This window comes from Momordica charantia (genome assembly GCF_013281855.1).
Source record: "Momordica charantia cultivar OHB3-1 chromosome 4 unlocalized genomic scaffold, Mcharantia_2.0 BLBB01000004.1, whole genome shotgun sequence".
In the NCBI taxonomy this organism is placed as follows: domain Eukaryota; kingdom Viridiplantae; phylum Streptophyta; class Magnoliopsida; order Cucurbitales; family Cucurbitaceae; genus Momordica; species Momordica charantia.
In genome coordinates, this window is record NW_028275162.1 from 26714391 (window position 1) to 26729493 (window position 15103).

At 35.0% G+C, this 15103-nt stretch overlaps 2 protein-coding genes across 4 annotated transcripts; both read left to right on the plus strand.

The window, feature by feature from the left end:
• The first annotated feature begins 566 nt into the window (after window positions 1-566).
• Window positions 567-4392, plus strand: LOC111006596 (uncharacterized). Its single transcript, XM_022278610.2, has 7 exons — window positions 567-990; window positions 1111-1191; window positions 1281-1457; window positions 2181-2351; window positions 2582-2794; window positions 2910-3001; window positions 3319-4392. The coding sequence occupies exons 1-7, from the start codon at window positions 906-908 to the stop codon at window positions 4084-4086; spliced, it is 1587 nt and encodes a 528-aa protein (XP_022134302.1). The 5' UTR covers window positions 567-905; the 3' UTR covers window positions 4087-4392.
• Window positions 4393-6822: 2430 nt separating this feature from the next.
• Window positions 6823-14497, plus strand: DFB (DHFS-FPGS homolog B). 3 transcript variants are annotated; one of them, XM_022278609.2, is made up of 17 exons: window positions 6823-7286; window positions 7631-7789; window positions 7957-8087; window positions 8165-8230; window positions 9039-9148; window positions 9414-9474; window positions 10522-10605; window positions 10708-10764; window positions 10898-10958; window positions 11142-11188; window positions 11274-11351; window positions 11813-11977; window positions 12079-12351; window positions 13081-13159; window positions 13271-13423; window positions 13574-13740; window positions 14098-14497. In XM_022278609.2, the coding sequence occupies exons 2-17, from the start codon at window positions 7780-7782 to the stop codon at window positions 14152-14154; spliced, it is 1599 nt and encodes a 532-aa protein (XP_022134301.1). In that variant the 5' UTR covers window positions 6823-7286; window positions 7631-7779; the 3' UTR covers window positions 14155-14497. The 3 variants fall into 3 exon arrangements, with proteins under 3 accessions (XP_022134301.1, XP_022134298.1, XP_022134300.1); XM_022278606.2 differs by having other exon boundaries at window positions 6825-7286; window positions 12061-12351; XM_022278608.2 differs by having other exon boundaries at window positions 6826-7286; window positions 12061-12351; window positions 13577-13740.
• Window positions 14498-15103: the final 606 nt, after the last annotated feature.

The window sequence follows — 15103 nt, forward strand, 5'->3', positions numbered from 1 at the left end:
ATTTGATGTATTACACAAACTTGGTTTTGAAGCTTAGAGTTATGGTACAAAAGCATAGGGAATGTGATTCCCCTCCTTCCATCATACCTATCTTCTACTATCTTTTTGCTTTCATTAAAGGGGAAATTCACTATTATGTCTTATTTTGCATAAATTCGTAATTTTTATATTAAGTGTGTATTCTTCATGTATTTTATTTGAAGTATGAATACATATTTAGAGTTCTCTAAAACCATAACTACATCAAAAAACTAAAGTTTCCAACTAAAATGAGATTAAGGTGATACAACATCTTCGGTAGAAATTGAGAGTATTTAAATTTTTAATAAAATAAAACAAATTCAAATAATTACATCATATAATTTAATTTATATAAACATAACTTTAGTTAAGCTTAAAGTATATATTTCTGACAAAAGTTATCTATTATACTAAAAAAAACTCTGGCCATTAATAAAAAAGATGGATATAAATTACGTCCAAAATCTTGAACGAAGTTGTTTTGATGAATTACAAACAAAAGCACCAAAACTAAGCTAGCGGATCAATTTGATTCGCCTGTTTCTGGTGGCTGCCTCCATATACAGTCTTCTTATTCTACCCTCTTTAATCTTTCCGCCCTTTGGCATTGGCTCTACTTTTTTTTTTTTTTTTTTTTTTACTTTGGAGTTTGGACAGCTCTACTCTCTCGTCGATTGCGATTTCATCTTCTAAAACCACTCAACCTTCTTTGTCTGTTTCACTGTCATTCCTTCTGAGAAAAGGGTACCACATGGTTGATATGTAGAGGGGGAAAGCGGTCGACTTTATTCTGGGTCTCTTCTCCACTGTGTTCCTCAATATGCGCACCTTCAATCCTTCAAGTTTTTGAGGGTTTTTCCTCCTCAATCCAGCTCCAATCCACAATGGCGAGGATTTGGGTCGCTTTTGGTCTCCTTTTTCTTCTTATTTTTGGTGGGGTTTCTTCTGCTTCAGCCACGCCTCCTGCTAGTAAGTATCATCAAACGAAGAACTACTCATGTTCTCAATCGTCTGATTTTTGGCCTTTTTTCCCACTATGAATGCTGTCTATGGCTCACCCAGCTCACGGCATTTCCACTTTTTGAGCAGAAATTGTTCGAGGGGTTGTTTCGAATGTGGTGTCTTCGCTTGTCAAGAAGCTGTGGTCGATGAAATCCAGCGCCAAAACTGGTACGGATCCTTTTTTTGCCGCCTTGCATTCTTCCATTTTTGCATAGGGAATGTAATTTTTTACTGGGTTTTCTGCTCTATCTTCTCAGCTGTTTCCAGCCGTTCGATGATGAAATTCGAGAGTGGATATACTGTTGAGACGGTGTTTGATGGCAGTAAGCTGGGAATCGATCCTTATTCAGTTGAGGTGTCGCCTAGTGGGGAACTTCTGATCTTGGATGCTGAAAACAGCAATATCTATAAGATCTCAATGCCATTGTCTCGATGTAAGCCACTTTTTGGTTTATTAGCATTGTCATATGATTTATTTTATTTGCCACATGATGAAGATTGAGCTGCATTTTTTTTTTGTTCTTTTCTTTGCATTCTTGATTGCAAGTTTCAAATGAAAGCTTCGTTTCTTTGTTAACTTTCTGCAGGAGTGCATATTTTCCCCTCTGAGTTTCGACTTTCTTGAGCTCTTCATTATTTTTACTTATAGGACACTGTACTTTTGTTTTGGAGAAGGCTCCACGTTTTGGAGTATAATGTACTTTTCTTAGTTCTATCTCTGCTTGCCTCTTCTGGGTTGGGACTTTTTAGATGGTACCAGTTTTGAACTTATATTTCTTCTTATTGCTGTAATTCTTGACCGAATCCCATGGGCTTCTTTTTATGTACTTCCTAGTAAAACCTTGTGCATATTTAATGAGATGCCTTTGAGCTTCCTTAGAAAGGCATACTCCAGTGTTTGTTTGGTTAAGACGTATTCTTTCTTAATCTCTTACTCCAGAAATCAACATTTAACTCATTCTCGAAATCAAGGAAGAAAGAACACAAGCTTTTGTAGGCTTAATAATGAAGGCAATTTACTGAGAGAGAGTTGTGGGATTCGTTGTTCATTATCTGATTAAGATTTTGTAGTTTGTTTGTGTTATGAAAGTGTATGTATGCATTTTCTGTGCTTTCTAATGAAGTTGCTGCAATCTTATCTTTTGGACAATTTTCAGTTAGCAGACCAAAGCTGGTTTCGGGATCACCAGAAGGATACTCTGGACATGTTGATGGTCATCCAAGAGAAGCGAGAATGAACCATCCGAAAGGACTTACTTTGGACGAGAGGGGAAATATATACATTGCAGATACAATGAATATGGCCATCAGAAAGATTAGTGATACAGGTATATTGACAAATATTTTTGAGATTCCCTCTCCAAGCACCCAGAATCCAGTTTCCACTTCGTTTATGTGGTCGGATTCAAATCATTAACAATCTGCTTTAGATTCAGCACATCTTGATCATGAATGTTTCTCAACTTTCACAGTGTCTAAGCACAAGGAATTTGTAGCTGTGTTAATTATCACAGGGTAAGAGCTCATATATATGTGACCAAATCTTTATTAACTGCAGGAGTTACAACTATTGCTGGTGGAAGATGGAACCAAGGGAGTGGTCATATTGATGGTCCAAGTGAAGATGCAAAGTTCTCAAACGATTTTGATGTCGTTTATGTGGGAAGTAGTTGCTCTCTTCTGGTTATAGACAGAGGAAACAAGGCAATTCGAGAGATTGAACTCAACTACGACGACTGCAATACTCAATATGCTGATAGTCTCAACTTAGGTATAAAAAATACCATTATCCCTGTCGTTTTCATTTATCGTTCTTCGCATATAAACCCTTCATCTCTGCCGTTTATTCTCATTGGTGACATGAAGAGTACAATCTCTATGTGCAGGGGTAGTATTGCTGGTTGCTGCCGGTTTTTTCGGTTATCTTCTTGCTCTACTCCAACGTAGAGTGCAGACGATGTTTTCTAATCCACAGAAGGTACCTCAAGATTCAGTTTTCTTCTTGGAATTTGGTTTTTGTTGCCTCACATTAGCTTCTACTATTCTTTTAGTCTTTGTCGTCTCTACTATCCTAGGCAGATTGTGCATCTATGTATTTCGTATTAAATAAAATCCATTTCAGATCATCCAAACCGAATCGAAATGTAAGCGACTCAGATATCCTATTAGAAACCAGTTGGGTTATGTTAACAGATTAATATTTCATTGAAGATCTTCAGTTGGATGAAAATAAAATGGAATCTTACTTTCTGTCATATTCAAAACTTATCTCTCTCTTTCTTTTTTGGATGGTAGGATACAAGAAGTCATCAAATGATGAAAGCTACACCAGTTTCACATTACCAAAGACCTCCTCTCAAGTCAGTGAGGCCTTCCTTGATTCCAAGTGAAGATGAACCAGAGAAACTGGAGGAAGGCTTCTTTGGTTCGCTTGGGAGGCTTGTCGTCAACAGCGGCTCATCTGTGGCTGATATTTTTGGGGGATTGCTGTCTGGATTTCGAAGGAAGCCTCTCAATCATCAGATCCATCAGCAGTTTCAACCAGTTAACAGACATCCAAATACTTGGCCCTTGCAAGAAAGTTTTGTGATTCGAGATGAAGACGAGCCACCATCCATTGAATCGAAAACTCCAACAACCAAAAAAACCTATCCATTTATGACACAAGAACTCGATCGATCCCACCATTTTAAGCCAAACAGGAGCTACTTTAGCGGGTGGGATGGTGAATTCCATCAACAGCAGCAACAACAACAGCAGATACAACATCATCAACAACAACAGCAGATACAACATCATCAACAACAACAATTCCATCAGCAGCAGCAACAACAACAGCATCAGCAACAGCAGCAATATCATCATCGCCAATACTCGTCTGGCCCAACGACCTACTACGAGAAGAGCTGCGAGACGAATGAAATTGTGTTCGGTGCAATTCAAGAACAAGATGGACGCCGTGAAGCCATGGTCATCAAGGCTGTCGATTACGGAGATCCGAGATACAACCATCACAACATTCGAGCTCGATATAGCTATACCAGTAATCCCAACTCTTATTGACAAGAAACAGAAGGTATATCTTTCAATGCTTCGAGTTAGTGAAATGGGGAATATATGTGGGCGTAGGATTAGGAGTCCAGGATATGTCTTGTTTGTTTAAGCCAAAGTCCAAACCATGTTTTTATGGGGAGGAATGCTAGTTTTCGTAGAGTTCATGCATAATGATATATGTAGTATTCATCTGGTCGCTCGAAATCAAGGATACTTGTGCTTGTTAACATCTCGTCCCCTCGTATCGTGCACTGTAAAAACTCATAAAACAAAAGGAATCCTGAACGTCTTGGTTGCAAGACTTCATATCTGTAATGTTGGGTCTCTCTTACCATATTTTGATCCCATCTTTGCGAGTTTTTTTTTACTGCCAAATATTTAGTAAAGAAAAGGGATGAAATTGATAGTTTATGGGTGGCTTTTTTTTTAAAGAATACATATTAACTTTTTTTTTTCCTTCTTAATCATGATTCTTAGAGCTTTTAATAATTTGAAGCAAGAGAAATGAAAAAGGTAAGATAGAGTTCCAAAATGAGAGTGAAAAAGTAAAAGGCAAAAGAAAATGATGCCCTTATAGACTAAAGTTTTTGCAAGTTGTAGAGTATGATAAAAATATGCAAAAGTTGTAAATAATTTCCTCAATAATAAGAACAAAGGCAAATGCAAAATATTTTTGTGGGCCAAACTTGACAATAATGAAGAATGCAATGATGTATATAAGTGTCATTAAATGGCCTATGGCCTATGCCTCAAACACTGACTTGATAATGAAATATGCAATGATGCATACATATCTCCTTAAATAGCCTATGCCTCGAATACCCACCTAGATTCGACCTATCCAAAAATACTATTGAAATTTTTTACATTTTACATTTTACGTTGTATATAAAAATTACTCTCAAAAACTCTAGTACTGTTGTTGAATCTTAGCAGCTTCGCCATGAATATGATCAACCTCTCCCTGCTCTAAAATCTCTCTCCTTAAAAATGCCTCAGTAGACGATATGGATGCTGGTGGGATTGGCCTTTGTCTTGTATTTTTTGTCTTTCGACGGCGACAATTTGGTAGTTAGAAAATGGCTTCAAACATGCTTTTCACACCCTTAATTTCAACCGCTGGCCTTAAAAAAAAAAGAGTATACATATTTATGGTTGTATTATGCTAATGTTTACAAGACTAACTTATTTGACGCGGATTTTGAAATCATTTCACTTATTTGGATAGATAAAGGAAAACGAATTTAAAATCATGATTTTAAATTCTGTTTTTAGTTAGAATATTTTTCATTCCAAATAGATCGGATTTGAGAGGACTTTATATTTAAACCTTATCATATATAACCTCATTGTTTTGTAATCCTAAATCAAATTAATTTCAAATTTTGATTTGTTTTTTTAGTTCTAGTAACTATAAACCGACTCTCCTTGTTTTTTTTTTTAATTCCCATCCTAAATCTGATTTTCTATTCTTATATGTTTATTATTTTTTGGTATGTTTTTTTTATCCTTTTGCTTTTATTTTTTAGTACTGCATATCGTTAAAATAACTATGATAAAAAAAAGCATATTACTACGAATAAATTGAAATAGTTTGATTTAAAGTTTTTTTTAATATTTGATTAAAGACATTTGCAATTTTTTTTAGTTTTGTTTCTAAAATAATTGTGACATTGACAATTTTTAATTTTTGTTAGGTTGATTTCATTAAATTATTTATTATTACATGATTAAAATTACTAGTTTATATTAAAACATTATATTATAAATAATATAATACTCTGCAAAATATTAAAGACATAATAGTAAAATATTATAATTTCTTTTCATTTCTGGTGAAGATACAAACAATAAATTTTAATTTCAATGATTTAGAATCATTTGGTCCCGAACGCAATTAAGAATTTGAAATCATTTCCATTGTTTAAAATCATGGAATTACAAATCATTTCCTACCAATTCCCGATGACAAACGGAGCCTAAAATTAATGATTCGTCTAGACATAAAATTGAATTTTAAGAATCTTAAACTAGAAGAGTATGGTGTTGGAAAATCAAAAAGTAAGAAATTTTCATGGTTCATGGAAAAGACTTTCCACTTTGAATACCAAAATTTGATTTTATTTTGTGAATAGTTTTTTTCTTTTTACTTCGACTCCCTTTTCCATAAAACAAACAAAATACAAAATTAAATAGTTCGAATTTTGTTGTGCTCATCATTTTCACTCATTTGAATATGTTGTTTTTGTTTCTATATTTTACAGAAAAATTTATTCAAATTCTTGTTGTTATATTTTTATTATATATTTCAATATAAATCTTAATTGACATATCATTGAATTTGTATTTTAAATATGTGAATCGAACGTGAAGTTGTATAAAAATTTAATAACTATGTTAAAAGACAGACTTTTACCGATGGTTTGAGATCTTTAAACATGACATTTAACATATAAAAATTAATTTTGGATTAAAAGAATATTTTAATTAGATTCGTTTTAGCTTTTCACGCTGAGAACACAAAATTTTCATATTAAAAACCTCAATTAAATGAGATTTGTGTCGGGTAGAAACTTAATTCTAAATTCACTTTAACCACTTGAATTATACTTGATTTGACCTATAATATTTTTGTATTGATACAAACCATCTCAGATAATACAGTCTCACGGTTGGTCACCAAATCGATCGATTAGGCTGAATCGATGTAAAACCGAACCAAAGTGAGCCGATTTACACCCGTTTGCCTGAGATGGAGCGAGGCAGAGGGAAGTTCAGCGTATCAGACGATAGTGGTGGTGATGAAAAGAGGCGCGCAGCATTTTCCGCAGTAGGGACCTTCCAACGACATTGACTTACCCTCTACACCATTCCATCACCAACTTGAGGGACTGCTGTGTCCTTATTGTCGATTAATCCAACCAATTCAAATTGGGAAACCCGAAATCGGGTACGGCCAAAACGAGCCCATTATCCTCTGTTTCGATGGTTGAAACTTCTTCACTCCTCCCCACGTACCCTCTTCCACATATGCCACTCTCTTCATCTCTTCTGTAGTTGTTCCATTCGACTCTCCAGCTTCTTCGACGTTGTCTTTGGCCTCTGCTCTCGCGCATTAGCGTCGCCCGGTCATGGATAGGACGAGATAAATTAAAAGACGAGGACCCTTTCCCCTTTGACACTGTTCTCATCTGAGCAACGAATACCTGGTAATGAATTTTCGTTTTTAGTACTGTTCTATGAATGTTACTCTGTTGCGTGTACAAGAAGATGAAGAAAAATGAACCCGTCTTCCCTTTTTTGTCGTTGGTAAATGGTGTAAAGGAAACAGGGAAAATGTAAAGAACGATTGCCAATTGGTTGAACAAAATTGCAAGCTGAATTGAATCGACTCATAATCAGCGTAGGGATGCAAGATATACGGGTGGGGTGGGGATTTGTCAGCTATTGGAAATACACCTGATTGTTTGATGGGTTTCCTTTGTCATAGAGGGGATGAGTATTTCCATTCTATACTTTTCCTTCTATCTAAAAAACACGAGCTGTTTTGCAGCTTGGAGAGTAGCGAATGTTGGGGGCGACAACAAGAAGGCGGTGCTTCCCTGGTGCCCAATTCATTGCATCTTTTGGACTAGTGGATGTGCCTTTAAGCCTAGTTTGAATCCTCACAATATCTGAGAAGTTAGGGGTCAGCTAGTAACCATGGAAAACGGTAATAGACACATGTTGTGTTTTAATACGACGTTTAAACAACATTGAAGTTGTTTGGATCTATGGCGAGTGCTCAAACTGTGGGTTGAATGTTTGAAAAGAATGCGATAAGCATTTCTATCATGTAAAACTAAAAATGTTTATGGGTTGTTATGGGTGCTTTTGAAGGTAATGGCACATTGAAATACTCGCAGACCGCCTATGAAGAGGCATTGGATGCACTATCCTCTTTGATTGTCAACCGTAGACGATGTGATAAATCTGGAGATCGATTTGAGTTGATGTTCGAGTATGTAAAGGTATTACTGAAACTTAACACTTCATTATTGCTGAGTGTACTTGGGCTGATGATTATTGAGTTCACTTAATATATTAGATGCTGGATTTGGAGGAGCCCATGTTGCAGATGAAGGTCATTCATGTCGCTGGCACAAAAGGCAAGGTACCAATTTTCTTTTTCGAAAGAAATATTTTCACAGCACAAAGGGATTGTAGTCATGTATAGACGTTTATAGTTTCTTCATCTGTTTTATTAGAACATCCATTTGTGCTATATTTTATGTATGTAAACACTTCGACGCCATTTTATTCTGTTATCATAAATTTTAATGAAATAACCAGATTTCTTAGTTATTTACTTTCAAGTATATTACATATTTATGAAAATAAAAGGGATATTAGATGTATGTTACAAACTTCTTTTAGAAAATTAATTTAGTTTAAAAGTTTTGTTTCTTGTAAAAATAAGGGTTATGGTTTTATACTTTTACGTCTCATTATATAGCTTACACCTTACACTTTGATTTTATTTGATAACTAGAGGTACATAATGGTTCTGGTTGAGAATGCAATCAATATATAAATTTATCTCAATCTAAAGCGTTTTAGGTCTAATAATAATTTAACAAGATATCAAAGCAAGAAGTATGAAAATCAAACTCCTGTGCATATTATTTCCTTCCCATTTCATATTAAGAATTCATGTGTAGTGCCTTGTGTTGATATCTAAGCTGACATGTGGGATGTAATGTTGAGATTTTTTTTTTTTTTTTGCAGAGGATTTCATTTTTTAACCTACTTTGTATTAGACTGTTTTTCAAATTCTGTTTTGTGACTTTCAATTTCTTGCACACTGCTAATTGTCAATTGAAGAAGATTTTTACTTATTTGCTTAGAAATCTATCATTGAGATTGCTTGAAAATCATATTGTGTTAACTGAACTTTTTTCTTTTTGTTGGGACTTGCATAGGGATCCACGTGCACCTTTACTGAATCCATATTGCGTAATTGTGGCTTCCACACTGGCCTTTTCACTTCGCCTCATCTTATTGATATCCGAGAAAGATTTCGCCTGGATGGGTAACTATTTTACATATTACATAGTTTGGTCGTTCTTTTTTTTTTAGATGAGGCAGATGGTTGTTCTCATTGTAAAGACAATGATTTTCAACTGCTTGAACAACTTGCATCACATTATCTAATTTTATTTCTGGACCAAGTGCTTTTGTTCGAAAAGTTTAAGCTCTTTTTCAATTTTGTAGTTGCAGACTCTTGAGTGCCCTTCTGATAATTGGTTATAAATGTTGTTTTAATGATTATTTTTTGTTTCAATTGGTTGTTGCAGTATCGACATTAGTGAAGAGAAATTTTTAACCTATTTCTGGTGGTGCTATAATAGGTTAAAGGTATTTTCCTTGTCATTTTGATTTACTATTATTTTTCTGAGGCATAAGTTCATCTAATGGATAACATTTATGCTGCTTTGAATTTAATTGCACATGCAAAAGTTGTATTTAGATTCCGAGTTGCTTATTCTTATAGCAAAGAGAATTTTGAACACTATAAAACTAAATTCTGAACTTAACTAAACTAATTCTATATGGCTATTTCGTAATTTATTTCCGCTTAATCAAAGCAACTCTTATAGGGGGAAAAAATCTGCTATGTAGAACTGACGGATGTTGTGTCATTTTGTTGCATGCCAGAATATATTGGAATATTGATTCTTATGTTATATTTATTATGAGTGTGTAACACAAGGTTAGATAGTGGAAGGGAGATTGAAACTTTGTAGCTAGAATCATGTATTTGGAGTTTGAGCTTCAAGTAGGGTAAGATCTATAACCAACCTATTAAAGAATTATATTGGCTTTTTGTATCTTTCACTAGAAACAGAATGTTTCACTGATATTAAAAAAAAGTCACGAGAAGAATAACAGGCTTCTTTATGTTATCAAGGTTATGAGACAGGGTAACAAATACAATCTTAGAATAAATCCGGGTTCATTTCAAAAGGCCCCTCAACAAGAATTAATTTCACTATAAGAATAAATACAAAAAGGGCTTGATGTGAAATACCCTAAAGAAGTATGACTTTTGGTCCAATCCGTCCTTTCACTCCAACATAATGAATTATGTTGGATTTGATTGAGCATCTGCCACATATCTTATATTTAATCTAATAAGTTTTGTGCATTACATTGTCTTTAAGCTTTATTTCTAACTCTTTCGAGCTCAAATCTAGAGGAAATTGGTCATGCTGTTATTATTTTTGCATCCAGATTAATTATGGACAGTTATCCAACTGTATTGTATCTCTCAGAGTACTAAAAACTTACATGCTGGCAATCCTGTATTGATATGATAACTAAAGTGGTTCCATTTAGGATTTGTTGGACTATCAATTTTCCTAGCTGTTCACTATGATTCTATATGATTTTTATTTTCTGCAGGAAAAGACTAGTAAGGATATACCAATGCCTCAATTGTTTCGCTTCCTTGCATTACTTGCGTTCAAAATATTTTCAGATGAGCAGGTTTGATGTGTACTTTTTATTTTAATCTTTTTTTGGACAGGCTGTCTTTGCTCGATTTATTAGGTGGATTAGAAAGATAATATTTTATTGCCATCAATGAAGGTGGATGTAGCTATCTTGGAGGTTGGTTTAGGTGGAACTTTCGATGCTACAAATGTGGTATGCTCATTCTCTTTTGGTTTGAATAAATAAACTATTACGTGGCATTTCAGAGAATTTGTTCTTCATCTATTATTTAAAGTAGAAACCTTACATCAAAGTATGGCCATTATAAGATCCTCTAATGTCTCAGGTCCGGGCACCCATTGTGTGTGGTATAGCTTCTCTTGGTTACGACCACATGGAACTTCTTGGTTAGCCTCCTCTTAACCTTGATGGTTGTTTTCCTGGAAAGTAAATGATTTTAACTGGTTGCTTTTAGTTTGGCTTATGCATGAGCATAGACGTTTTGTCTCCTGTTTGATAAGTGCTCCAATTCACGTTTCATATGTTTTTTAAATTGTTGCTTTCTTTCTGTTTTGCATTTGTCGAAATAGGAAATACTCTTGGTGAGATAGCTTCGGAGAAAGCTGGTATCTTCAAGGTTTGCTTCAAAAGACTTTCCTCAAAGCACAAACGTCTTGGAATAATCAATTAATGTTTGTTGTCTTCCTTTTCCTTTGGTGCAGCGTGGTGTTCCAGCTTTTACCGTAGTTCAACCTGATGAAGCCATGAATGTGCTTAGAGATAAGGCTTCACGGTTGGATGTATGTGCATGGTTCTTCCATTAACTAGTTCAGTTCATTCACAAAAACACATGCATGACTTCCTTTGTACCATTACTAGAAGAGCTGACACATAAAACCTAAATTTAATTTTATTACACCCTTGTTAGTAGCCATTGTTCATAGCACCTTATATTTGAAACAGTGTCATGTTAACTTTGGATGCTCTGAATTTTCTTTCTTTGCTAGGCCATATGCGAGCTGAAATTATTTCTTGTAGTAATCTATGCTTCTGTATGTCTCACATGGCAATGTAACTACTAAATTACATCAATTTGTTAGCCGTTTTGTTTTTCTTTTCTTTTGGTTTCTGTTTTTTTTTAGGATTCCTGATAAGGTAACAGTATTTTTGATTGCGCAAGGCTGATTGTTACTCTACCAGCTAGGAGGTTTACGGTACAACCTTTCCTCTAAATGAACTGCAACAATTTTGCACATCATAGGTACAACTAACAGTAGTGCCGTCGTTGGATCCTGAGCTACTACATGGTCATAAACTTGGGCTTGAAGGCGAGCACCAGTATCTAAATGCTGGTCTTGCTATTGCCCTATCCTCCGCTTGGCTCCAGAGGACTGGCCATTCCAAGCTGTCATACATGGAACAGAGTGTAAGTTCTACACATGAGATTTTTCTTCTATAACATTATCTCGTGTTTTATGATTCTTTTTCCTTTTAATAATATGTTATCAGAGGTCTTTGCCCGAGCAGTTCATAGAAGGGCTTACAACTGCCAGCTTTGAAGGACGAGCACAAATTGTTCCTGATAGATATATTGATATTGAATCCCCGGGAGATCTTGTCTTTTATTTGGATGGAGCCCATAGTCCAGAGAGTATGGAGGCTTGCGGTAGATGGTTTTCTGCTGTGATGAAAGATAACCAGCGAGGCACCTTAAATTATCAGTTGGAGGATAATGGTATATCTTCAAATAAACTTCTTCAAGAAAATCAGAATGATGAAGCAAGGAAGACATCTGTGCCGGTAAATTTCAACTTTAGTTCCACTCTTCCAAGTTCATTTTATTGTTTGTCAAGAAAAAGAGGATTATAAATATTTAAATTAGATAGTTTCAGGTTGAATACCTATTGAGAAGGCATTGTTCGCCTGCAATCAATGTATCAAAAAGTGGGAGATCAGGGAGCAATGAATTTTCTTTGCTAGTATTAACAAAATATAACTCCCCTAGCATTTCTCCCCTTTCCTCTTCTTGTTTCACCCTATAGCCTCTTCTAGCAGCCTCTACTGTTGCTCTCTTCTCTGTATTCTTAGTGTTACAGCCGTCTATTACTCATAGCATAAGGGATTCCAGGATTATGATTGAGAATTAAGATTCAGATACCTACTGTTAGGAGTAGGACCCCTTGTTGTCTTCCTTTGGTGCAGCCTGGGGTTCCAGGACTGCAACCTTTCTTAGAGAAGAAGAAGCTCACAAGCTGATCGGTTCCCTCTCTCATCACTATTCCTTTGAGTAATAGGCTAATAGCACAAGGGAAAAATAGTTCAATCTCTTTGACACATCTTACTTCCTTACTAGATTTTATTCATGTACAATTATTTGACTCTAAGTTCATCAGTGTAATGTTTTGACGCTCCTTTTTTAGTTCTACCTTTCATAAAGAGAAGGTATCTGACTCTTTACTCATTTATGCGGTGCTTCAACTTCTTTAGATGCTGACATGCTGTTTAACCTAGTATTGTTGGACATTGTAGGTGCTACTGTTCAATTGTATGTCAGTGCGAGATCCGCAGCTGCTTCTCCCACCTCTGATCAAAACATGTGCGAATAATGGCAAGTATTTCTCAAACTGTTAGAACTAAAAGATCAGGTGATAGATTTTTCGCAGAAGAAGATGTGCCCTAGATCAATAAAATTCCGTAAAAGTTTGCTCATATAATCCAGGTGTCCACTTCAAGAAAGCACTCTTCGTTCCAAATACATCAGTCTTCGACAAGGTTGGAACCCATGCTCTAACAGAAGCAAATGGACAAATTGACCTTTCTTGGCAGTTTAATATTCGAAGAGTATGGGAAAACCTCATCCAATGTGAAAAAGGTATTATTGGCTAACGCTAGTGGTTTATGATGTAACCAAACTTGTTTCTTAAAAGTGCTGGAACCAATCTTTATCCTTCCCCAGATAGATTTTTAGTTAGATACACCATTTTAGCAAGTTTAATTCTTATACCGTGATATTTTGACACAGTAGGCACTGATTCTAAAGGGACCGGTGCTGTACTTGAAGAAGAAACCGATAAACCAGAAGTGGGTGGTAAAAGTTGTGAGAATAGCACAGTATTTCCTTCTCTCCCTGTGGCTATTAGATGGCTCCGAGATAGCATCCTGCAGCAAAACCGGTCAATTCGACTTCAGGTAATTTTGAAGAAAATGAGAATATTTTAGGTTGAGTAATTTAGGAAAATGATTATATCGTATTTGGGAGGCTATGCAACTTATTGGGGAACAGTAAACCTAAGTCAAAGAACTGAAGTTGGCTTTTGTGTTACATGTGTTCCTAAAGTATAAATCATTATCCCCAATATGAGATTTTTAGGCCAAAGGAATTATGAAGCTTGCTGGGAAAAAGAGAGAAAAACAAACTTCCGTTTCTCATTCTATGTCAATTTTTGAGGTTGACGTATCATAACATTGTGAACAAGCATTAATATTTAAATTGGCTGTTTTTCTTCCGCGGTTGTAATTTAAATTGAACTGCTTTTCATTCTTCAGGTTCTTGTAACTGGTTCCTTACATCTTGTGGGAGATGTGTTGAAATTAATCAAGTGAAGCATGTGATCTGTTGGGCGTCCATTTTGAACATTCATCTTCTCAAATTTGCAACAGCAGCAGCACCATATTTGATATATATTAGACAGACTTCAGATAACATTAGTCTTTCCAGACTCCCATTTTTACTAAAGGTACATTTGTTCTCTCTTTCACTGATAATTCCTATGCTTCAGAACTGAGCAATAAAGAAAATGGCAATATATCTGAGTACATTAAGGTTAAACTTCCATAAAAATGTAGCTTTTTTTTATCTGACATTTATGTTACGTTACAATATTTGTTTTCGATTTCAATTCTTTACCTATGATGTATTGGAATAAAAATGAATGGTTTTTGCTAATTATCTGAGTTTGAAAGATTTCTTTTTCTTAGGACTCAATGAAAGTGTGGTTCTGTCATGTCTTTGTTTGTCACATTATCTTTTTAGTCCATGGTTCCTGGGATGCCTTTTTTTTCTAGAGAAAGCAAAGCTCGAACAAGTACAATATTTACAGTAAATGAAATAAATATTCTTAAAAAAAAAAAAGAAAACTAAAAAGAGATCCACAAGACAGACGTAGAATGAGGCAGGCCAAATTTAATCAGTATTGTGGGCTACACACCTGGAGAATGACAAAATTATTCCATATGCTGGCACCTTAAAAACAACTAATAACCTTTGTAACTCATCCCCAAATAGAAAGAAAGGAATCTTGACAATTAAAACATGAAGTCAAGAATTCTCTGTCTGGTTAGTAGTTGTATAACTATAGTTCATCATGTATAATAGTAGATATTGAAAATAGGTATAAGGTTTTAACAAAAAAGCAATGTAGAAAATTTTCAAACTCGCTAATATAAAAGAAAATCAGACCTTGAACAAAATTAAGCTCATTTATTAGTGTATAAAGTCTGACTATTGTATCAACCTATCAAAACTTTTAAATTTCAAAAAAATTTCAACTCT

Excerpts from the sequence above, each read along its gene's own strand:
- LOC111006596 (XM_022278610.2), top strand. The coding sequence starts at position 906 with ATGGCGAGGATTTGGGTCGCTTTTGGTCTCCTTTTTCTTCTTATTTTT. Across the intron at positions 2,352-2,581 it reads CAGAAAGATTAGTGATACAG|GAGTTACAACTATTGCTGGT; the intron begins GTATATTGACAA and ends TATTAACTGCAG. Across the intron at positions 2,795-2,909 it reads TGCTGATAGTCTCAACTTAG|GGGTAGTATTGCTGGTTGCT; the intron begins GTATAAAAAATA and ends CTCTATGTGCAG.
- DFB (XM_022278606.2), top strand. Across the intron at positions 11,978-12,060 it reads TGTCATACATGGAACAGAGT|AGGTCTTTGCCCGAGCAGTT; the intron begins GTAAGTTCTACA and ends ATATGTTATCAG. Across the intron at positions 13,424-13,573 it reads CCTCATCCAATGTGAAAAAG|TAGGCACTGATTCTAAAGGG; the intron begins GTATTATTGGCT and ends ATTTTGACACAG.